Below are 25114 nucleotides of genomic sequence, written 5' to 3' on the forward strand. Positions count from 1 at the left end.
CTCTCTTGTCTTTGTCTCTGTCTCTCTTGTCTCTGTCTCTCTTGTCTTTGTCTCTCTCTCTCTGTGTGTGTGTGTGTGCGTACGTGCGCGTGTGATGGACCCCATTTCAGTCATGTCCAGCTCTGTCTTATCCTATTTGGGGTTTTCTAAGCAAGAAATCTAGGGTGGTTTGCCATTTTGTTCCTCAGCTCATTTTACAAATGAGGAAACTCAAGCAAACAGGGTTAAGTGACTTGCCCCGGGGGTCACTCAGCTAGCAAGTGTCTGAGTACAAATTGCAGCAAAGTCTTCTGACTCCCAGCCTGGCACTTTCCATTGTGCCATCTCCGTGCCCATTTTAAATGCACAGAATGAACTGAATAGGTTTACCAAGGATACAGTTATCCTGGAAAGAGATAATTTCCCCCATCCAGGCTCATGTATTCCCTGGGAATTTAAGAATCCCTGCTCTATAAAAACCTTAAATCTAAGGCCTTGGGTGAATCGGGGCACAAAGAGTCAAATTCTATCGTTCTTGGGTGGGAAACAATTGGAAAGGGAAGATGGGGCATGATTTCCAAACCCTGATTCTTGAACATTCCCGAAGGCTGAACTTAATGATGTATAAATCCAGAGCCTAAGGTAACGGGCTGTGGCCTGCAGCAGAATAATGTAGGAACTCTGCCCCACAGAAGCGTATAGTCTCTTTGGAGAAATAAGATCATATCTATGAGAAATGGGAAGCAGCGATGAAAGAGTGTGTTCTTGTCGTGTTAGTCTGAAGGGAGCAGAACCATTATGGAGTCAGAAACTTTGAGGTCTAGCGCGATCTCTAACTTTTTTGAATGGCCCAAGATTCTTTATGTCTAACATGATTTTGATGGGGCCACTGGGTTCTAACTTTGTCTGATTCTCTAAGTGAGCATTTATTCAAAGACTATTATATGTAGGTCACAGAGCCAGGTGCTCTGGGAGATACAGAAATAAATGAGATATGGTGCCCACGTTTCATAGGATCAGAGGATTTACAGCTAGGAATGAACTTAGAGATCCCCAAATCATATTGCTAATACATTTACCACTTGTTATATGTGATAGGATGGTTTTAGCTTTTTTTTTTTTTAATATCCTTTTTCACATCTCACTTCCTTTTTTTCTTCCTCCTTTTCTTCCTCTCTCCCTCCTTTTTTCCTCTCTTTCTTTTTTTCTTTCCTTTCCTTCTTTCCTCCTCTTTCATGTCCTTCCTTTATCCCTCCTCTTTCCCTCCTTCTTTCCTTTCCTCCTTTTTAAATTCCTCTCTTCCTTCCTTCTTCTTTCCCTCTCTCCCTCCTTCTCTCCCTTCCTCTCTTTCCTTTTTCCTTCATCCCTCTCTTCCTTCTTTGCTTCCTTCTATTCCTTCTTTCCTTCCTTTTTCCTTCCTTTTTCTCTCTTTCCTTTCTTTTTGCTTTCACACACACACACACACACACGCACACACACACACACACACACACACACACAATGTTTTATATTTTATATTCTAAAGTTCCTCCCTGCTCCTCCAGCCACTGATCGCATCCTTTCCAATCCGTGTCTGTTCTTAGCTGCTCTCTGATCCAATGAGGAAGTTTCTCTTCCAGAAGTCTTCTGTGCTTTGCTTTGTGACCAGACTCACACTCAGGAACCTAACATAGAACATTGAAATCCATTTGTTTCTTCCTACAAGGAGTACTTATTTAGCTCTTACTGTGTGCAGAATGGCAGGGAATTGTTTTTGGAGCTAGAATGATTCAAGTGCAAACCATTTCTGGGACCCATTCCAACCGCAGGGTCCCAGGCGAGTCACTTGGCCTCTCTTGGGCCATCTTCAGACAATCCCCACAAGTGTCCTTTGTGAAGGCTGATGACCCACCTGTGGGACACTGGATGTCACAATGGAGAAAGCATCGGGCCTGGAGTCAGGAAGACTTGAGTTCAAACCTGGCCTCAGACACTTCTTACCTGGGTGCCCTGGGCAAGTCACTTAGCCCTATTCCCTTCAGTTCCTCATCTATAAAATGAGCCAGAGAAGGAGATGGCAGACCCCGCCAGTAGTTTTGCCAAGAAAACCCATAACAGAGTCATGGAGAGTCAGACACAGTTGAATAACAACACTGATTTGCAATTTCCAAATGGGGATTTTTCTTTTTTTTTTTTTTTTAATTTTTTATTATTATATATATATATATATATATATTATAATATTATCCCTTGTATTCATTTTTCCAAATTACCCCCCCTCCCTCTATTCCCTCCCCCCCGATGACAGGCAATCCCATACATTTTACATGTGTTACAATATAGTCTAGGTACAATACATGTGTGTGAATATCATTTTCTTGTTGCACAATAAACATTAGAATCCGAAGGTACATGCAACCTGGGCAGACAGATATTAGTGCTAACAATTTTCATTCCCCTCCCAGTGTTTCTTCTCTGGGTGTAGCTACCTCTGTCCATCATTGATCAACTGGAATTGAGTTGGATCTTCTTTATGTTGAAGATTTCCACTTCCATCAGAATACATCCTCCAAATGGGGATTTTTCTATACAAAGAAACAAATACTTTGGATCCCTTCTTCCCCCATTTCTCACTCCCCTAAATGTGCCAAGCACTGTGCTACATGCTGGGAACACAGAGACACAAAAGGAACTCCTGGTGGGATCGTAGATTTAGAGATGAAGGAATCCTGAGCCCAAGGCAGGTCTGTTAGTTGTTCAAGGTCGCTCAAGGAGTAAATGGCATGAATGAGATTTGAAGACAGATTGTAGGACTTCAAGTTCAAGATGCTTTCCACTAGATTCCATTGCTTTATTCATTCTGATGAGGATGACAATTATAAAGAATTTAGCAAAGGGGGCAGCTAGGGGGGCGCAGTGGAGAGAGCACCAGCCCTGAAGTCAGGAGGACCCGAGTTCAAATCTGATCTCAGACACTTAACACTTCCTGGCTGTGTGACCCTGGGCAAGTCACTTAACCCCAGTTGCTTCTGGGGGAGAAAAAAAAAAGAATTTAGCAAAGAAATCCTCTTCCGAACCAGCAAGATGACAGAGTCAGTGATGTGTATCTTTGGTACCTCCGTCTTACTCTCTCTGTTTGTGAAAAAGCTAACTATTCCTCCCTCAGCCCCCTTCAGGGTGCCCATTACTCTGGGCCTCATGCTCAGCTACCTGCCAACAAGACGGAAAGTCCTCTGAGGGCCCAGCTGGGTCCCCCTTTCTCTTTTATAAAGTAGGATTTGGGCTTCCTGGCTGCTCACGGGGCTTCCCCAAAGAATTGGTGCAAGAGCTGAAAGGAAAACTCCTGACTTCTAGCCCCAAAGTGGCCAGCTACACAAGCTAGCTATCAGGCCACCCCGCTCAAAATCTGGGAGGGAGGCAGTGGTGGAATGGAGCCAAAAGGCCAAATACGGAGTCAGGAAGGCCTGGCAGGAGTCTCTCTGGATGCAGTTTTTGCATCTGTAAAATGGGACGGTAATAGCTGGATCACCTTCCTGCAGGATGGTTCTGAAGAAGCAATTGGCAAACCTCCAGAACTAGGGAAGCGGGGCCTGCAGCTGCTTAAATCCGGACTCTGGGTAGGGTTCTGTGCTTGGGAACATTTTGTGCCACTTTACTAAGGTCGCCTTCCTCTTGGCATCCATGGGCTCTATGGAGTCCTGAGCACGATGCTTTACGGATGCTTAGTTGTGCTGAGTTCTGAAACTCCTAAAGGAGGCATTTGGGCTCTGGCTCCGCGTCCTGGAGACTGCCTGGCTGGCAATAATGGAGCTCCTGATGGCCTGCCACGTGCAATTCTGTCAATAAATGGAGCAAAAACCACATGGAGGGAAAGCATGAGTCCTGGCGGGCCACAGCCCTTTCTGTCACATGAGCTCCCTGCCCTTGGGCTGCTGACCTATAGTGAGGAGGACAAGAGGACAGGTGCCTGAGGTTCTTGGGGTTCCTGATAGCATGCTGCCCCAGCCAAGAGGATGGCTGACGTCAGAGGGAATGGAATAAGTGGCAGAATCCCTCCTGAATGATTAGGGAACCCTAGAGTTGGCCCCAAGTGGCCGCCCTGTGTGAAAGTGCTGACCGATGGAGGAATGAATGAAAAGGCATTTTAAAGTGCCTACTATGTGCAAAAGCACCAGAGATGCAAACAGCAGAGATAGTTCTCGCTTTCAGAGAGCCCATATTCCTCATGGTTCCCCAGCATCTGGGGCAGCACAAAAGAAGGCTTCTTCAATGTTGTGAGCTTTCTCTGTTCTCCTGTTATACACCCAGAGCCTCATATATCAACCCCCATCATGTGCTCTCTTGCTCCAGTCTCTGACAGTGATACCCACCTTCTCCTCTCTGAAGATAACTCCCCTGCTTGTGTCCTTGATCTCGCCCTTTCCCTCTTACCCCCAGAAGCTCACGCCTTCTTCCCCTCTTATCTCTTTAGTTTCTTGCTGCCTAAAACATGCCTTTCTCTCCCAGGCTTAAAGAAAATCATTGTCTGGTCCTGACCCTTCCTTGGGCTTTCTTTTCATCGCTGCATGTAGGGGGGAAATGGGAGGCTGACATCCCCTCCCAGACCATTAAAGAAATCTTATCTGTAGTACCCAACACAGTTTCTTGCATATGATATTTTGCCTGATGGAATAGGGAACTCCCAGAAAGAAATTTTTTCTTCCAGCACAGATCACAACCTGCTTGCTCTATGACTTAAGTCTTCAGGAGGTTACTTAGGGCCCTGAGGGATAACATGGTTTGCCCACAATTGTGTGAGAATCAAGACTTTAACTCAGTTCTTCTTGACACAGAGGGGAGATCTTTATCTACTACTGCACAGTGACCATTACCTTAATGCAAAATAGGTGTCTCAAATGCTGGTGGGCTGAAATGAATTTCATCCTTCCAAAGGGTATGATTTTACCAGGATGGATTGTAATAACCCCAACTCTTTTTTTTCCTTGAACTGTATTTTAATAATAATTGCTTTTTTATTTCTCAAAATACATGCAAAGATAGTTTCCTTGCAAAACCTTGTGTTATGCATTTTTCCCTCCCCACCTCCCCCAGACAGCAGCAAGTAACCCAGTATAGCTTAAACTTGTGCAATTCTCCTAAACATACTCTCACATTGATCTTGCTGCACAAGAAAAATCAGCTCAAAAGGGAAAACTGTGAGAAAGGATAAAAACCAACAAGCCAATGACAACAACAACAAGAGAAAGGATAAAAACCAGCAAGCAAATAACAACTCTAACAAAAAGAGTTAAAGTGCTGAATTGTGCTCCATCCTCAGTCCCCACAGTTCTCTCTCTGGCTGCAGATGGCTCTCTCCATCATAAAGCTACTGGAACTGGCCTGAAAAACCTCATTGTTGAAAAGAGCCACAGCCACCAGAATTGATCATCACCTAATCTTGTGGCCGTGTCCAAGGTTCTCTCGTAACCCTGACTTCCTTTTGGAAGGCTGTAGCTGGAAAAGCATCTGGGGCCATCCTTATGGAGGATGGGGCTCCGTGTTCAGTCTGTCTAGTCCTAACTTATGCAATATACAGTTCCCTGCTCGTCCTCTATTTGAGGAAGGCTCTTCCTACACGTAGGACCCATCGGGGCGTGTGCTTTGCTGCCACAGCCTTCTATATCCCAGGGTTACCTCTTGGCTATCGTGCAGAAGAGGCAGCTTCGGTGTATTTGAACGTATATTCCATTTGGCATCCAAAAGCATAGGCCCGAATCTCGTCCCCCCTTGTAGGACCACGCACTTGGCATTTGTGAGTTTTTATTAAAAATAAGCAGAGTAAAACCTCCCAGATTGGTTGGGAGGATCAAATGAGAGCGTGTAGCAAGTCCTTTGTAAACCAGTTATTTCTATGTAAATTCCAGATGTTACAAATGCAACGCTGAAGGACTTCAGTGGCGGAAATGAGCAGCTCTTATACAAACAGAGAGCATCGCATGGAGTCTCTTATGTCTGTGTAGTGATTCCACAGCCATCATTTCACATGATTTCTTACAGGATCTCTGTGAAGGAGGCAGTGAAAATATTCTTACTTTTCAGATAATTAGAGCTAGGAGGGTCCTAGGATTTAATTTAGTCTACAGATTCTTAGCCTAGGATCCTTAAACTTGTTTAAATACTCTTTTTCTTTCTTTCCTTTTTTTTCCTGTTTATTTGCTGAGGCAATTGGGGTTAAGGGTCTTGCCCAGGGAAACAGCCAGGAAGTGTTAAGCGTTTGAGACCGGATTTGAACTCAGATCCTCCTGACTTCAGGACTGGTGCTCTGTCCACTGCGCCCCCTAGCGGCCCCTTAAATACTTTTTAAATAAAAATAAATGTATACAAGTATCATCATTTTTAATAATCCCATACAGTTTATTTGCTGCATTAAAAACCTTCTGAGTAAAAGCTTACAACTTCACCAGATGGCCAAAGGGGTCTATAACAAAAGTAAGAAGCCCTAATGTAGACCAACTCATTTCCCTAATGAGAAACAGAGGCTTTGCTCAGCAGTAGAGGGACAACTTGTTCTAAGTCACTTGGGAGCCAGAGATGATCTTAGGCTGTGTCCCCTCTGCAGCAAAGTTTCAATGGAAACTCATCGGCGGTGAGCTTAATGGCGGATCCAGAATGAGATGGATTTTGTCCACTGTGTGAATCCCAGTTTTGCAAAGCTGCACAGCAACTTTGGGGAGGCCGGACCAGAAGCTGCCATCAGGCTGCAGAGTTCAGCAGGGGGAGGTTGGATTCAGGGAGAAGAAACAGAATATCGACAGGAGAATTGTGTTTGACTGGCCTTCGCTTCTGACAGCTGTCTCACAGGATCAGAGACTCAGAGAGGCTGGGGAATTAGAAGTCATCTAGTCTAATCTATTCATTTTACAGATAAGGAAACTGAGGCACAGGAAGCTAAATGGACTAATCTGTCCAGATTGTCAGTAACAGAGGCAGGCTTCACACCAGTCAGTTAATAAGCATGTCTTAAGTGTCCTCATGTATTAATGTGTCCTCCTGTGGGTGAGCACTAGAGCCGAGGATTCTGGGACAGACCACAGGCAGTCAGCCCCTACTCTTGAGGCACTCACTGCACGCCTGTGTTCTATTGGGGAGACCACAGTCAGCCTCAGGGCTCTTCCCAATACCTGAGACATTCACCTCCCTCAGTTTGGAGAAGTGGATGTGAGACGGAGCAGGTACCGGGCTGGCTCGTGCATGATGGAGCCCAGTGAAATCTCCCTTCTGCCTGGGGGAGAGCTGAGCACGTTGGCCACAGGCTTTCTGATTCCCCACCACCTGCTTGCTCGTGGGCATCCCTCAAGTCCCAGAGGACTTTATCGTTTGTCTGGGACTGTCCCCCCCAGCATGTACTGGTAATAAGGAGAATAATAACACAAATGTGCAGCATTTCGAAGCTTAGAAAATACTATTTTTCATAAAACCTCTTGAGGTCAGAGGTGCAATTTTATTCTCCCAATTCAAACATGAGAAAATTGAAACGTAGAGAAAGGAAATGATTTACCAGGGTCACGCAGCTAGTAAGCGTCCCAGCTCACCTTCCTGACAGCCTTTGGGAGCTTTCTTCACAGTGACTCTCTGAGGCAGCTACTAGAAGTGTTATCCCCATTTTACAGGAGAGGGGAGGAGAACTGCAGATCATAAGCATACAATGACTCCACCAAGGCCACACCGCTATTAAAATAATTTAATTATTTAATTAAAAATTTAAATAAATACATTTTATTTAAAAGTCCTTAATTATTTAATTAACTATGAAAATTCTCTGGAATTCTAATCCCATGCCAGTAGCTGTCAGTCCACGAAAATGGATTGTCTCTAGCTAAGAGCTGTGGAAACCTAGATTTACATCTGGAAGGGATGTTAGAGATCATCTAAGCTTAATCCCCTCATTGTATAGAGGAGGAAACAGGTTCTGAGATGTTGAACAAAACACTTTCTCTAGGGCTTGCATTTTTTTTTTGGCTATAAAAGTGTGGACAAACCATTTATCCTTCCTGAGCTCGAAGGCTATAAAATGCTGTGCCCATTTCTCAGGGTTGTTATTAAGGAAAATGCTTTGTAATGTTTAAAATGCCTGGAAATTTGGATTAACTGACATGATTACTTTTGGAAGAATTGCAGAATAACTGACTTCTATTTTTTCCAGGCTTGTGACCCATCAGACACCAAGCCCGAGAACACTGCCTTTGGAAATGGTTAGTCTAATGATGTGCTTTTCTTTTTGATTTAAATATTTTATTTTATTTTTCTTATGATTACTTCCCATTGACTCCTCCTTCCCCAACAAAATCTCCTCTTGTAACAGATAAAATGAGACAAGTCAATCCATTGGCTCTGGGAAGCTTGGTGGTGCCATAGATTGAACATCAGACTTGGAATTCAAATCTAGCCTCAAACGCTGCCTAGCTGTGTGACCTTTGGAAAGTCACTTGTTTGTCTCATCTGCAAAATGGGGATAATCACAACTGTGACCTCTGGGATTGTTGTGAGAGTCAAATGGAATAACGATTGTAAAGGACAGTGCTTGGTACACTGTAATTAGCTATAAATGCTTAAGCTTGTGTGCCACATCCTAAAACCTGAATTCACTGCCTGGCCACTGAGCATTGAGCTGTTTCTCCTCTCTAAAATCCTAATGAGTCACCATAAGTGATCAGAGTTCTGAAGTCCTTCCTTTTGAGTTGTTTGCTTTTACAGTATTGTAGTCATCAGTAAACACTCACTAATTAAGCACTGACTGTATACCAGGTACTCTGTTAACTCCTGGGGATAAAAATATAAGCAGAAATAAAGACAATACCTGACTTCAAGGAGATGAGGAAAACACACACACACTCATGAAATTGAAAGGAGGAAGAATAAGGCAAGGCGGCTGATGGAGGAGTCCAGATTTCAGCCTGTGAATTAGTGAATCAGGAAATTTGTTCTCCTGGCTCTTCTTGCTATAATCTGCATCAGCTCCTTTGTGGCAATTACATGCACATATGACAAATGACTCAGGCAATGAACGGGACACTCCCCCTCCATTTCTTTGCACCTAGAAAAGTGGTAGGAGACATTTGTGGGTACACATGGCACCTTCTCCATTGTCTTTGACCTTGTAGTTGACATTCTTGTATGTTGCTTACTCAGGTTTTCAGCAGGATGAACATATATGCTTATGTCCAAAATTCAGCCCTGGAAGCTTCATCATACATCGGTCCCAGGCAGAGCCACCCCACACTCAGACAAAACAGAGGTTTTTCAGAGTGACAAAGTGCTCAGTGTGAGTGAGACTTTGATAAAAGGATTTTTCAAAAAGTTATCATTCTTTATTATTATTATTATTATTATTATTATTATTATTATTATTATAGCTTTTTATTGACAGAACATGTGCATGGGTAATCTTTCAACATTGACCCTTGCAAACATTTGTGCCCCAACTTTTTCCTTCCCTCCCTCCACCCCCTCCCCTAGATGACAGGCAGTCTCATACCTGTTAAATATGTTAAAGTATATCTTAAATACAATATATGTGTGCATATTTATACAGTTCTCTTTTTGCACAAGAAAAATCAGATTGAGAAAGAAGGTAAAAATAACCTGGGAAGAAAAACAAAAATGCAAACAAACAACAACAGAAAGAGTGTAAATGTTATGATGTGGTCCACACTCATTTAAAAGTCATCTTTCTTTTAGGGTTTGCTATTCATTTCTCAGCTGAACATTATTTAATTCATTTTTTTAAAACTCAAAGATCTGTTTAAAAAAAAACTTGGAAGAGAAGGTTAGCCAAAGTATATTCCTATCTCTTTTGAAGTTTGTTGTCATCAGGCAAATATCTACTGTAGTCTGTCTGCTGAGGTTGACGATTCGTTTTCTTTATTGTTCTTCAGTGATTTCAGTCACATCCACTCATGATCCTATTTTGGGTTATCTTGGCAAAGATACTGAAGTAGTTTGTCATTTCCTTCTCCAACTCATTTTGCAGATAAAGAAACTGAGGCACATGGGGTTAAATCAATTGTCTGGGGACACAAAGCTGTTGTCTGAGAACAGATTTAAGCTCAAGAAGATGACTTTTGGCTTAGCATTCTATCGACTGCGCTATCCAGTTGGCCAACCAATTATTTAGACGGAGACAAATAGTTTTAAGATGATATGGCAGAATGGAGTGAGCACATAACCAGGAGAAAGGAGTTACTGGTGAATGTGACTTAGAACATGCAAAATGAAATTATTGGACTAGATCTCTCATTTCCCTTCTATTTTTGACACCCTCTGTTCTAAATATCCCAATGCCCTCCTTTACTCTGACATCTCCTGTTCTAAGGTCTTTCCTTCTCTGACATTCTGCATTCCAACATTCCCTTTAATTCTAAGACTCCCTACCCTACGCCTCTTTCTAACTCCAACATTCTGTGTTGCACCAAGTGGAGCAGGCTGAGGAAGTATGGAAAGAAGATCGTAGGTAATGCTGAGATTGACTTATTGGGATTCTTTTTTATTCTATGTGTAGTTTTTGAGATTTAAATGATGGTTTTCTCTCACAGATCACACCTGTCTCCTGAGCCCAGATATGAACAATCACCTCAGTGGATATTTCAGTTCTAACACCTCTCCTGCTGCTGACTCTGATCCATCACTTAGGAAAACTCACACTGGGTCTCCAAAGGTGAGTAAATTCCCAAGGATTATTTTTAGATTTTAAAAGACTTCAAATGTTATTCATTGTACTTGGTTCTATCTCCTGCCGGCAAGACAGAAAATCAGAAGGTGTTTGAATCAGGTCTTTTACTTAAGCTTCAAAAAGTAGTTAAAATATTAACATTTCCAAGATGATGGAAAAATAGGTGTCACAAATACAAAATATTACATTTCTATCCTCAAAATAAGGTTAAATATTGAGTCCTATTTCCTCAAAGCTCAAGAATGTAATTAATATATATTTTTGAAAAAGCTGTTTTATACTTCCACACTGTGAGGTGAAGGGTGGTGGTGGTTGTTGTAGTATATGGGCTCTGATTTCAGGGTCCAAATATCAGTCTCTCCACTCCTTTTAAGAATTGCTGCCGTCAGAACTTCAGGCACCTTTCAGTTTAACCTAGAGATGTGGCTGTACAAATTTAGTGAGGCGGGTCGTTGGGTGACAAATATACTGTCTGTCAGCAGTTCTCATAAAATGACCCTATGTCGATGTCACCAGCCAGAGCCGTGTTCTGTGACAGAGCTTTGGGGAGCCTAAAGCCAGATTCATGCCACCGAGAACATCAGAATAGGACTTTAGTGGAAAACAGGGATTCAATTTTGAAATAGGGATAAGAGCTGAACTTGCAACTTAATATATAGGGAACTCTCAAATGAGGCAACTACCACTCGACTGGCACATCGATGCCTTAGGGTTACCTTGATCACTGAGAGATGAAGTGATTTGTCCGGGTTCCCCAGCCAGTGTACATCAGAGACAAAACGGAAACACGGGCTTCTTGCTTTGGAATTCGGCTTTCTATCCACCACGCTGTGCTGCCCGTCATATGTTTTACAATTTAATTTATGTCAAGTTTGACACACATTGAAAAAGAAGGGAAAAGGATTACGTGGCTGGCAATTTAATTTGTCGTGATGAATCGACTCTAGTTTTCCCCACACTATATATCCCTGGAGGCTCTTTCCTACTTTCTTTCTCTTTCTTCTCCCACCTACCAATTCAACTCTGCCCCATTTCCATCCTTTCTGACAATTGATTTGTGACTTTTTCATTACATTAATTGACCAGCAGTCTAGTTTCAATGATTGTCAGCCAATTATTAACCATGCTCTCCCTGCAATAAGATGACCCTTTCCCTGACTTTACCTGGGCACAGATTGATATAAGATTTCAAAATCCAACCATAACTCCCATTTGGGAAGAAAAGGATGGCAATCATTCTTGAATAAATAGGCATGGGGATTTTTTTTATTTCAATAGTATTTTATTTTGCCAATTACATATAAGGATAGCTCTCAGCAATTTTTTTTTTATTTTTTTTACAAAAAATTTATGCATAGCTAATTTCCAGCATGGACATTTGCAAAACCTTTTGTTCCAACTTTTCCCCTCCTTCTCCCCACCCCTTTCCCCAGATGGCAGGTAGTCCCGTACATGTCAAATATGTTAAAGTATAAGTTAAAGACAATATATGTATACATATCCATATAGTTATTTTCAGCATTCTTTATTGTAAGATTTTGAGTTCCAAGTTTTTTTTTTCCTATCTTTCTCCCTTGTATTCTCCCTCCCCAAGACAGCAAGCAATGTGATATGGGTTATATATGTACAATCATCTTAAGCATATTTCCAAATTAGTAAAAAAGATTAGAACAAAAGGAAAAATACAAAAAAGCAAAGCCCTCAAAAAAGAAGGTAGATAGTGTGTTTGAATCTGCATTCATTGTCTATAGTTCTGTCTCTGGATGCAGATGAATTGGGATTTCCTTGGATCACTGTATTGCTGAAAAGAGCTAAGTCTATCAAAGTTGATCATCACATAATCTTCTTGTTACTGTGTACAATGTTCTCTTGGTTCTATTCACTTCACTTAGCATCAGCTCATGTCTTTCCAGGCTTTTCTGAAATCAGCCTGTTCATTATTTCTTATAGAACATTAATATTTTATTACATTCAAATGTCATAACTTATTCAGTTATTCCTCAATTTCCAGTTCTTTGCCACTACATAAAGGGCTGCTGCAAACATGTTTGTACATGTGTGTTCTTAACTCTTTCTTATTATCTCTTTGGGATACAGACCTAGTTTTGAGACTGCTGGATCAAAGGATATGCATAGTTTGCTAGCATTTGGACAGAGTTCCAAATTTAGTCATGGAGCTTAAAAAAAAAAGAAAAAAAATTAAGTTCCTCCACTCATTGCACTTTTTTTTAACTTAATGTCATTTTCAAGGAAGTACAGTATTTTAGCTGTGACATTGTGAGAAAAGAATGAGTGGAATTTAATTTATTTAACTGTTATTGAACTGATAATAATTAGTGATTCTGTGAGTCCTCAACATTTTCAATATAAAAGACAATCACTTTTGCCCGTCATTCAAGGCTCTCCAAAATGTGGTATTAGCCTGCCTTTTTAGTCTTACTTCCTTCTACTTCCTCTGTGCTTCAGCCAAACTGGGCACTCTTTCTTCCCCAAACACAGTATTTTCCCTCTGGTCTTGATACCCTCTGCTTAAAATGGAATCCTTCTCAATCTTTGTTAGCTGAATTTCTAGCTTCTCTTTAAAAGCCAACTTAAATACTACTTCCATCAGGAAGTCTTTCCTAATTTCTGAAGTTATCTCCTGGAATTCAGTGGGCACTTTGTATTTCCTAATGTACCTACCACTTAATGGTATTCATGGTTACTTGATGAATATGTAGCCTAGTCCCCTACTAGATAGATCCTCTTGACAGCAAATCTTGTAGCATTTGAACAGGCAGCCTTCAGATCTACTGGATTCCCTGTTATTACTTCTATATGGAAGTCTTAGTTTCATTTGAAGAAATTGACATCGAAGGGGAGAAATGGAGAGTCCGGGCTAGCTCCCTGAAGGGCTCAGAATCAGCCAGAGTCAGGATAGGCAAAAGTCCTTGCCCCACATTGGGCACCAAAAATGTGATGTTTTGTTGTCTCGAGATTGTGATAGTTCTCTGGGAGGAGATCTCTTAGGGAGCTTCTAGGGACAGCCTTCGTTTTAGTTCCTGTTCCAATAATCCCAAAATGCAGCCAGGAGTTAAAATCATTTACTGTCTCTTTCCAAATCTTCTCTTCAGCCCCCTCTGAATCCAAAGCCTTCAGCCAGCACAAAGGTAGATACTCGGGTGATATGATACTCTTTTTTTGTACCAGATTTCATCAGAAAAATCAGTCCAGTTCTATTAAACAATGTGAAACAGTCAAAGGCAAAGGCACAAATCAAAGCAATGGCCTTTTCTTATTATTCCTTAACCAAGACACAAGATCTGTAGTAAGAGCACTAAAGAGATGATCAGAAAACCTAGATCCATATCCTTACACATCCATTCAGTATCTATGAATGATAGTAAGTGGATCCTAAATTTCTGAGGCTCAGTTTCCTTCTTGTTAATTAATGTCTTATATTACTTCTTTTTTCCTTCCAAGAAGAGTGATCTGTAGTTTGGAAAAGATAAAAATAGCTCAGAGGGAACTAACACTCAAGATAAATATGAAAAAATTAAAATACTGTCTAGTTTCCTTGATGAACTGATGTTTCCTGCTCCATATGAATGACACCCTTGGGTACTAAAGGGACCTGCATTTAATTCCATAGTCACTATAATCAGATTTGAAAGCTGCCTCAGAATCAAAGAGATGATGTAGAATTAGAAAAGGCCAGCTATCCTGATTTATAAAAAAAGGAGAAAAGATTAGATGAGAATCTTCAAAATATAAGCTGGTGAGTTTGACTTTGTTTCCTAAGGGGGGGGAATTAGAATGTTTTATTTAAAAAGTCATCAATAAACTTCAAGAAATCACAGTGATGATCACAGAGTCAACATGGCAACATCAAGAAGAAGTTCTGCCAAACTAATATTGTCTTTCCTTTTTGACAAGATTTTTACCTGTCAGATCAGGGGAATGAATACTGTAGCTATAATTTGTTTATATTAAGCCATGTTTGATAAGGTCTCTTATGGGGAATATGGATGGATAGGGATTGATAATAGTAAAATTGGATAGATTGAGAACTAGATGAATGATTTGCCCTAAAAGGTAGTCATTCCTCCAACATGGATAGATGCCTTTAGGGGAGTGTCCTAGGGATCTGTGCAGGTCCGGTGTTGTTTAATCATATTTACCAATGACCTGGATAAAGACTTTGCTGATGACCCATCACTGAGAGAGATAGTTAATGTCTGTATGGCAGAGTTAGTATCCCTGAAGATTCTGACAAGCTGGAAAGGTGGTTCTCAGAGAGTGTTCCTGGGATCCCTGAAGAGCAAATCGATCCCTTGGTTCGGGTTGTAGTACTCAGGGGTGAAAATGAACTCTTGACATAATTACAGTAAGGGCATCGGGGCATTCAAGTTCTTCAAAGAAAATGAAACACTGGATTTTGAAGGATAGTTCACATATGGTAGTCATATGACTTTAGGAATAAAACAGAAGAAAAAATTGAATTGAAAGATTGCTCTTTATAAGACATCTTGTTAGACATTCGTGTGTGAGAAAGTAGCCCCCCTCTTTTTTGGGCTACAAGATATGGCTATTTCCTCTTGAACTTTATTGTTTGGGGGGAACTGTCTCCCTTCCATAAACATATTCAGACAAATTATTAAAAACTAATCAAATGGGGACACGTTTACATAGAAAATCAATGCAATTAAAGAAGTATCTTTTTTTACCAGGCTACCTTACATTGAGGTAGAACTTTGGGGATTTACAGAGTAGTTCCTTGGCAACAACCTTATAAAATAGTCAGAGCAAGTGTTATTACTACCATTTTATTGATAAGAAACTGGAGTCTCAGAGAACTGATGCATCTCACCCATTGTCACACAGAGATTTCTTCCCTGTCTTCTGACCCAACCCTAAGGACTCTTCTAGAATCCATAATTGTATTTTTAAAAATGGTTTGATAACAATATTTCAATTATTAGCTTCCTTTATGTTTTTTGCACTTGAAAATATACCCAATTCTTTTCAACTATGAGGTGATTCAGGCTAGTTCCAATGATCTTGGGATGAAGAGAGTCATCTTCACCTAGAGAGAGGATTGTGGGAGGTGAGTGTGATTCACAAGATAGCATTCTCACTCTTTTTGTTGTTGTTCACTAGCATTTTATTTTCTTCCTCATTTTTTTCCTTTTTGATCTGATTTTTCTTGGGCAGCTCAATAACTCTATAACTATGTATGCACATACTGGATTTGACCTATTTTCTACCATATTTTACATATATTGGATTACATAGGGGAGGAAGTGGGGAAATTGAAACACAAGGTTTTGCAAGGGTCAATGTGGATAAATTATCCATGCATATATTTTAAAAATAAAAAGTTTTAATAAAAAAATATGCCCAAGAAAGCGGATATGAAGAAGGTAAAGAACAACCGCTCTAATTAAAGACATGATCTATTTAGAAAAATAACTAACATTTCTAGGATGCTTTAAGGTATACAATATATTTCTCAACAATAGCCCTCTGAGGCAGGTGGGTGAGGCACTAGCCTCCCTGTCTTATAGATGAGAAAGTTTGACTAGTAAAATCAGAATAACCCCTTCAAAGTCAGATGACAGGGATCTCCACCTTCTTTTGAACACTAGTTTTTTTAAACGTATCTCATTTTCACATCACCTAGATCAGAGGTGTCAGATGTACAAGCCACAACACTACAGAGTATAATAGAAACTAAATTAAAACATAATTTGGAAATACTGAACAAAATAAATGAAAATGTCATAAAGTGATCAAATAAAAAATTACCTTTTACAAACTACGTCAATATACAGCTTTCAGAATTCCTTATGCATGGTCTAGCAGCCCCTCTTTCTATGTGGGCCTGACACCAATGACCTAGATTTCTCACTGTATTCCTACCCCTTCCAAGATAGTTTATAACATTTTTAAAGAAAAAGCGTAGAAAGAAAAGATCAGCAAAAAGCAATCAATACACTGAAAAAATCTATTGTTCTATGCCACACAATTGGACACCCTCCCCTAATTCTGTAAAGGGCAGAGTGACTCTGTTTACTCATAAGCTTAATTATTTTGCAAGTTTTGAGTCTGCTTTGTGCCTTCTGCCTCTCCCTCCATTATTAGTTCTTTCTTGTTCAGAAATGATTGACAAGGTCAGAACTGTGCCAACCAAATATTGACAGAGCTCCAACTTTGCTGCCAGGGTTTTGCCGTCACAAGCTCTAACGTACTTCGAGCGCTCTGTGGGCAATAGCTCAGGAACCTTTCTAGCTGGTTGCATATAGAAGTAAGGATCACTTGCTTTTATCTGGACCTAAAATGAACCCTCCTCCTTCCTCCTGCCTCATTTGGAATTAGCCCTGAAAGTCTGCAGGGCTCATGTTCTTCCTGCTGCTCCCCTTGCATCCCTCTCTCCTATTCCCTCCTCGGTATTTTCCTTTCTGCCATATTTATTCCCTCTCATTCTAAGGGCCTCCTTCATTTCTGCTCTTCCCCAAACACACCCAGCAGTTCTGTCTACCAGCTTCGATGGAATTGATTGGTGCTCTGGCAGTCCGGGGAAATGGTTATTGATTGCAGCAGCTGTGCAAATGCTCCAACTGCCACATGCCCCTGTGCACCTCTCCTGGGAGTCTCAGCCTTTGCTTCCTTTGCCCCTGTTTTCCCAGGGAAAGAAGCTGGGGGGGGCGCTTTCCCAGTCATACACTGGAAAGCAGATTGGTGCCTTCCCCATCCATAGTGCTTCTCAGTATCTAAAATTTGTGCTGGATTCAGGGCACAGTCGGGTTTCTATGTCACGAGCTCACTCATCTGCACAGCATTCTCCTTTTTTTTTTGCTGTTCCCTTTGATTTTCCTTTTCACTCTTTATTTGAGTCCCTTTTTTCTCAGACTACTTTGTGGGCTACTGAGCCCCCAGGATTCCATGGGTTTGGCTTTTGACCTTGGCAGATGTGGTAACTGCTCCTTTTTCTCATTGTGAGGCTTCTCCTGACCATCAAAGCCCCTTTCCTTCCTCATAAGCTGGGTTGCCATCAGCGTCTTCTCTTGAATTTTGTTCCTCGAAGTCTGTTTACCACATGACTGCTGAAGGCTGCCAAAAATCAGGCCTCTTGCCTTTCCTGTCTGCTTACCTCTTCTGTCCTGATATGCTTAGGTCACCTCCCGATGGAGCCCACAGTGTGGGGCTCACCACACCACCAATCCCCAGCTCTACTATGGATTCCTAGAATTTGAACTTGGGCCCTTGGGCACACAGGACCATTAGGAAGGACATTTTGGCCCTTCTGATTGTGGTCTGAGAAAGATTTCCTGCCCAAATCCCATATAGGGTGAGAGGCAGTTCTGCCAATATCCACACACTAAGTTCTGTGATTGATTGAAGATATTTCTCCAGGCTGGACCAACAAGGGCATGCCTCAGTAACGTAAGGCCTTCTTCCAACCTGTAGTGATAGCTTCCCTGCTGCCAACCTCTCGGCTCTTATCTTCTCTCCAGTGTTTGGCCCCCACAGCCATAGTCTGATGTAAGCACATCCAAGTCCCTAGACCACTAGCATCAAATGAAGCTGCTCGCGTCATTTAAATACTCTGAAGGGATGGGCACAGGGAGCTGTTGGTTTGGCCAGTTGTACAAAATCTTCTGCCACTGGTAGCCTCCCCCATTAGAATTTCCAAATCCAATTTCCCATCGTCTGATTCCAAGTCTAACACACTTTCTACCAAGTCCTGCTTTTTATTGCTTCACTGTGAGGAACATCCTAACAAAGGTTTGTTGGTTTAAACGACTTTTACTGATTTAGAAAATGGTCAGAGAATCTCATCCCCATGATTCATGTTCTTGTTCACAGTTGCTTTCTGGAGTGATGGATAATCCCAAGACTTGCCAGCTTGGAGTGGATGGGGGAGCAGGGCTGATTTCTGAAAGCTCTCAGCAGGAAACGCCTGAGAACTGCAGCCTCTCTACCCCTTCAGTCGGTGACTTTCCTGTGCCTTCGAAAGTAATGAGCCCAGAGAGGATCCTAGCCTTGCATTGGGAGCTAAGCCACAGCCGCGACAATAATTATCAGGTCAATAAATCACCTTGGGTGCTAAGAATTTAATGGAATCTATCTTTCTTCTAGCTCCCATAAATACTTAAAGCTCCATTCTTCGAGCCTTTACAGATATTGCATTAAAAATGAAAAGTGATTAAAGACCATCTTTGATGACAAGTGCTTTTATCTGTGGTTTTAGTACTGGCAATTAGAGAAGGCTGGGGCTTTTGTCAACCATGTCCCATCCTTCCAGGAAATTGGGCTTTGGGAAATTTCCAGGCACCTCCAGGAACATTTAATGGGACAAAACCTGAGAAAGGTTTACCTTCGGGCCTCTTTTTCTGTCCTGTACGAATATTCCAGCTAATTCTTTTCTCAAAGACATTCACTGTTAATTTCCTAATATTAGCACTGCTGAATAGCAAGCCACATGGTCTCTGACCTCCCTGCTGCAATACTTGCCCTCCTCTCCCCCCACCTTCTGAAGCTTAAAGAATCATAAAATGTTAGTGTTGGAAAGGACCTTGGAGAGCGCCTGGTTCAGCATTTACATCCTTGCTGTTTCACAAGGGAGGAACTTAGTCTGGAGAGGTCAGTGTAGTGTAAAGATCATTGGACTGAGAGATAGAGAACCTGGCTTTCAGCTCGGCATCTGCTACTTACAAGCTGTGTGACCTCAGGAGAATCCTTTCTCCTCTCATTTCTTCTCAGTTTCCTCATGTGTAAAATACAGTGACTATTGGCCCTACCTACTTCATGGAGTTGTTGAATCAACTGAAATATCAGGTGGAGATTCTCAGTGAAAATAAAGCTACGATTATACGAGTATAAACAATTGTTAGGGAACAAGAATTTGTTTTTATTATATAATAATTATTAGCAATACAACGTAGGGTTTTTGAGAGCAGGGACTACTTCATTTTGTCCATATTACCTCCTCCTGTATCCCCAGCACAATGTCCGGCAGGTGTTTAATAAACGTTTGTTGAATTTAATAGAAGATATCATCATTATTGTTATTATCTAAAGCTATGAGCTGGTGGCACCCTGAGCATTCAGTGTTAACTCTCTGTTAGAAAGAAAGGAGACAATATAAACTGAAGCAGAAATCTGGAGAACCTCGTCTCTAAATAGGCTGCTGAGAGATGTCTGAAAGACTTGGTGCTGGCTCAGGGACAAAGTGCTGAGGCAGCAAAGCCCATTGAAAGGATTTTTTTTTTAATCTCCATAGAGAGCATTTCCAAGGAGCACTCGCAATTTCCCATCTCATGAGTGCTTTTAATTTTCATGCTCAATACTTAACTTTACAAGCATTCTGTGGGGGTGGTGAAGGAGCTTCCCTGAGAATTTATTACAAGATTAAAACCATAGCTCCTCGAGCAAATCAACCAATTGCACTGACAATAACACTAAATCACATTTGAGAAGATCCGGGTCCAGCTTGCTCAGAGTTCACGAGCAGCAGTGTTGTCCCGATGTGTAATCAAAGTCTAGAAGTGTAGTATGAGGACAGCAGGATTGTTCTTTGTTATAATTTCATCACAGTCTTTTCTGGATGATATTCCTTTATCCTCTTTCCTCTCTAGACTCTGCCTGCCCCTTCTGAGTCAGCCCTCAGTGGTTCCAGCACACAGCCCGCTCGAGTGGAACCAAGCCAGCCCGCACGAGTGGAACCAAGCCAGCCTGCACGAGTGGAACCAAGCCAGCCCGCACGAGTGGAACCAAGCCAGCCCGCAGCACCCTGTTTCCCAGAACCTTTAGGTGGTAGCTCTTTCGAAGAACACCAATGGCAAGAGCGAGAATGCAAATGGAGCGACCCATCATGTAGTCAGAGGGAAAATCAGCATTCAGAAACTGAGCACTGGGGCCGCAGCCCCAGAAATACCATTATGAATAACGCATGGACCTCTGGAGACCAGCCAGATGGCTCACCCTCAATGACTACAGCAGAAAGCCATTTGTCAAATGGGTTGTCAGCGAGTAATAAAGGTCCGGCTCCTTTGGGGGAAGACTCAGACGTGCTGGAGAGAGCGAGATCCCTGACTATAAAGCAAGGTAAAGTGCTTTCCTGATTTCACTGATGATTTGCAAGGAAAGAAAGAGCTTTGGTTTTCTTCCCAGATCCCACTGAAGTATCAGGGAAGGCCGGGTAGGATGGATGTTTGCAACTATCTATTTCTTTGTGTCATGAGAAGTCTATAGTTGTTTGTGGTTCACAAAGCATTTTCCTTACAATACCCCTGTGAAGGAAGAAAGGCAGGGGAAATAATCACGGCTTCATAGATAAGGTAGCTCAATTGCCTCCCGCCACCCAGCTAGTAGCAGAGGTGGCATTAGTCACACATTAGCATTTACAGCCATAAGGGATCTTTGTGATTGTCTAATCCAAAGGTCATGTTTTACAGACAGGCCTGAGAAAGGAAAGTCACATTAGTGGGGTGATAGGTAGCGAAGCCATGAAATCCTGTGATGTGGTGCTCCTGTCCCATTTTGGTACGATGAAGCCTGAGACTGCAAACTAGAGCTCTTTCCACTCTGCTACATCTTCATTTATGGACCAAGGGCTTCGTCCTCCATGAAAGCTCCCTTCCCCCAACATGCATACTAAGGATCTGCCGCTTGCCAACTTTCTCATATGTTTTCCCTTGCTTTTTGTTGTTGCTTAGCTCTCCTTTGTTCTTAGAATATTCTGTCTTGTTTCAAACATACTGGCATTTTTGCTTATATCCTGTAACCCAAAGTGGCTCAGTGACTTGACTAGGGTCTCAATCAGGATTTGAACTATTGTTCTTGTTCCCCCTACGTTAGTATTCTCCATCAATGTTTCTGCTTTAAAAAAGCTGAAGCCAGAATGCGATCGTAGTGCTCATAGTTCTCACAGCTCTTTATTCAGTGGGTTTTCAAGGGAGTTTTGTAACCTCTTGAAATCTCTTCTTCCCCCATGACATGTAAGAACAAGGAGCTAACTAATGTATCACAAGCTTTGTAAAAGCAGCACTTCCCAGTTGGTTAGAGGGCTGCCTGACGCTGCTGGACTGGGGAGAGAATCCACACATGTGTGAGGAGTCCTTATTTGCTTGACCAATCTATTATATAGGTTTGATTAGCAAAAAGCAAGTGCTTTTCCTCTAATTGACTGGAATATTGTCCTCCCTCCCAGTCTGACGTGGGGCAATGTTCCGCTGATCACCTCTCTATGAGATCTCTCCACAGCTGCTGCTGTATAAAGTGGCCCATTGGGGGAGGGGGTAAAGTCTCTGTACCCTCATGCTATTTAGCCAGCAATTAGACACGAGCCCAGGAACCCTGGGAAGAAAACACCAAAGCCTCTGATTTGGAAATGATGAGCATTCAGCAGCCCTTAAAGCATGTCGGAAGTGGAACATGTCTTTGGGGCACTGGGGAGAGGAAGGGCACCATCACCTACTTTCAGAGGCAGCTGTTCTGTGGCAATAATAATTTGATTGGAGTAACATTAAGCTTTTCTTTACTGTGCTAGTGCCTGGATACCAAGTTAAAATAAAGAATAAAGTTAGAATAAAAATAAACTAAAATTAAAAAAATCTCTACCCTCAAGAAATTTATATTTTGCTGGATTCTGATAGTCTTTAAAGTTTGCAGAGGGTCTTCCCCATAGTGACCTTGCCAGGAAGTCACTGAAGGCCACAGCACCCATTGTGCAGTTGAGGGATTTGGGATTTTTGTTTTTGTTTTTGTTTTTGGCATTTTATAAATCAGAGTGTTACACGTCCAGAGTCCAAGTCATTCTCAGCTCAGGATTCAGATTCACTGCCTCTGTCCAGCAAGTCTAAATCTCTTTCTTCTCAGACAGAATGGGGAGTTGGAAAGTCTAAGTTACCCTGAGCAAGCCCTTTCACATCTATAAAACAGCAGACAAGTATGGGGTGGAGCACGGAAAGTGCTAAACCTCTAGGCTCAAGAAAACCCAAGTTCAAATCTGGCCTCAGATGCTTAATGTTTATGTGACTTTGGTAAATCTCCTAACAACGATCTGCCTCAGTTTCCTCATCTGTAAAACAAAACGTGAGAAGGGCAGAGCCCTGAAATGATTTTGTCTGATGCTTTTATTTTATCTAAGAAGCCCAAACTAATCAAGGCATGGGTGGTTAGGAGCCGAGCCTTGAATAAATCCCTGCATTCTAATGCTGTCCTCACCACATCAACCCAGCATCACACAAATCTTCGCTCTCCTTAGGCTGTGCTCCGTTCCTCCTGCTGATTTGGAGCACGGACCCCCTCAGTGACTCATGCCGTGTGCCAACCTCAAAGGGACTTCTGGGGAGACAGCCCCCATAGTGCCTGTCACTGCCCAGGTCGAAATCCCTGAGGCTACCCTGGATGTGGCATTTTATCACAAATTTGGAGTAGACACAGTGATTGCAGAATGACTGCAGAATCCAAAGGCACGTAAAGATCTGTATCCTGGATCACTTCGGTTATGAACTGAGCGTTGTGGCAAGTCACTTTGCATTTTTGTTTCTTCATCCATAAAAATGAGGTTTGTAATAGATTTTCTCCCAAAAAGCAGAAAATGAAACAGCGGATATTCAGGGTCCCTTAGCACTGAAAAGGGATTTATTTAACTCTGTAGGCAGTGGAACAGTAGATGGTTTTATGTGAGATTGCATGGGAATTGTGTAAGAAGTCCCAAAGTTAAAGGGAACCTGGGGGTAGTGGTCGTGAAGTGGTTTATTAATACATTTTGGATGAATTCATGTTGGAATAAGAACAAATCTCCAATTTATTCATTTTACAATTCTTAAATCATAAAAAAAGGGGAAAGGATTTGATTATTTAAAAGATCTTTGAAAATTTCAAAATGTCAAACAAATGTAGCTCTCCTAATGTTCTCCTCTAGAGGCTCATCTTCATGCAGAAGAGAGCCTCGGTTCTCCCAGGCTAGGTCAGCAGAATATTAGTTCCAGGATGTGCTACCCAATCGAAAGGACATGGAACGTGAGCCAGGTTACATAAACATTAGCTAAGCACCTGCTCTGACTGCATTCAGAGTGACTTCTCACAAGCATCCTGGACAGTGCAGAGTGCGGGTGCTGCAGTTGGGAGCTTGGATGCTACCTGCATGGTTATGGAAACTTCATGGACCTCAGCTTCTTCATTTGAAAATTCTAAGGAGCTGGAATAGATGACTTCCGGAGTCCCCTCTGTTTTTAAGATGAGATCACCCCTGTTATGATCCTCATGGGCTGCAGGTGAGGAATAGTTTGTCCACAGTGACTGATGAAATCATCTACGGTAGGGCATGTAGGGCCTGTGGCTTGCAGTAGTGAAGAGGAGAGCTTCATGGATGAAGTCACAGGATTTCTGAAGTATTGCCATCCACATTCTCTTACAAAACCGAAGCTTCTTGAAGTCTGTTTCGTTCATCGTTGCATCCCTGACATATAGTAGTTACTTAGTAATGGCTTGTTGATTTATTAATTTGACATTTTGAAGCACCGTGTGTTAAAAGCCTTGTTATTTTTAGCTGACATCATCACTACAACAAGAGAATCTTCAGCTGTGAGCCCCCTTGGCCACCCTTTCTCTCTCCATCCTATCCTGCCAACTCTCAGGAGGTACCTTTGGACTTAGAAACTGATGGCTGAGTGTTGATAATGCTGCTCTTCAGTTACTGCATGAAGCTAAAGGACTTGTTCAGACGTTCCTGGACACAACTGTGTGTTCGGTTGGCTTCTCCCTAAAAGCACTGAGGTTAGGAGGGGAATGTCAGCCTTGTTACTCTGCGTGTGTATTAACCTAAGAGGAAAGAGAGATCCTGGGAGTGCAGAGCCCGTAGCAAGTACTTAAGGCCTTGTGGAATAGGAACGAGGAAATAGTAAGCTCTTGTTCTTTCTGTTAGAGCATTTGACTTCTGTTGCGAAATGTAATGTAAATGTAAAGTTCTCTTCTCTAAATGGTAATTGTTCTCCGGGAGCAGATTCCCTGGAGAGCTTCTGGAGGCAGCCTTGGCTTCAGTTCAGTTCAGTAATCCCAAATGCAGCCAGGAGTTAAAGTCCAGATCCTTTATTGTCTCTTCCAAAATCTTATGTCCTTCACTTGGGGCTCGGCTAGTTTTCTGGAGGCTTCCTCTCTCCTTGGTTCCGAGAACTCTTGCTGCTAGTCCTTTGTCTCTGCCAGCTTCAGCCTCTCGTCTTCCCAATGTCTCCAGCCAGTACAAAGGTGGAAATGGGAATGAATCTTGACTCCGCCCCCGAGAATGGGCTTGTGAATCTCCCCGAAGTCAATCCTAGTTGTGAATCTCCCAAAGTCTCCTCTGACCCTGAGAGCTTCTTGCTTATATGCTGCACATCAATCATTTCATCACTAGGATGATTTGTTGTAGGATTAAACCATCATTTGTTGTGGGATTAAATCCATGCTAAACTAGATTTA

General features: G+C 42.0%; 1 protein-coding gene across 7 annotated transcripts in view; it reads left to right on the forward strand.

The window, feature by feature from the left end:
- Positions 1–20411, forward strand: part of C6H4orf50 (chromosome 6 C4orf50 homolog) — a 64855-nt gene extending 44444 nt beyond the window's left edge. For 6 of the 7 annotated variants that reach the window (XM_074274130.1, XM_074274134.1, XM_074274135.1 and 3 more), the window contains 2 exons: positions 10530–10651; positions 18515–18644. In XM_074274130.1, the coding sequence (XP_074130231.1) occupies positions 10530–10547 (18 nt within the window). In that variant the 3' untranslated portion in view covers positions 10548–10651; positions 18515–18644. Of the gene's footprint in view, positions 1–10529; positions 10652–18514; positions 18645–20286 lie in introns of those variants that run through there. The other variant, XM_074274131.1, reaches the window with a different exon arrangement.
- The last annotated feature ends 4703 nt before the right edge of the window (positions 20412–25114 follow it).

The sequence above is a fragment of the Sminthopsis crassicaudata genome, chromosome 6 (assembly GCF_048593235.1).
Source record: "Sminthopsis crassicaudata isolate SCR6 chromosome 6, ASM4859323v1, whole genome shotgun sequence".
NCBI classification, from domain to species: domain Eukaryota; kingdom Metazoa; phylum Chordata; class Mammalia; order Dasyuromorphia; family Dasyuridae; genus Sminthopsis; species Sminthopsis crassicaudata.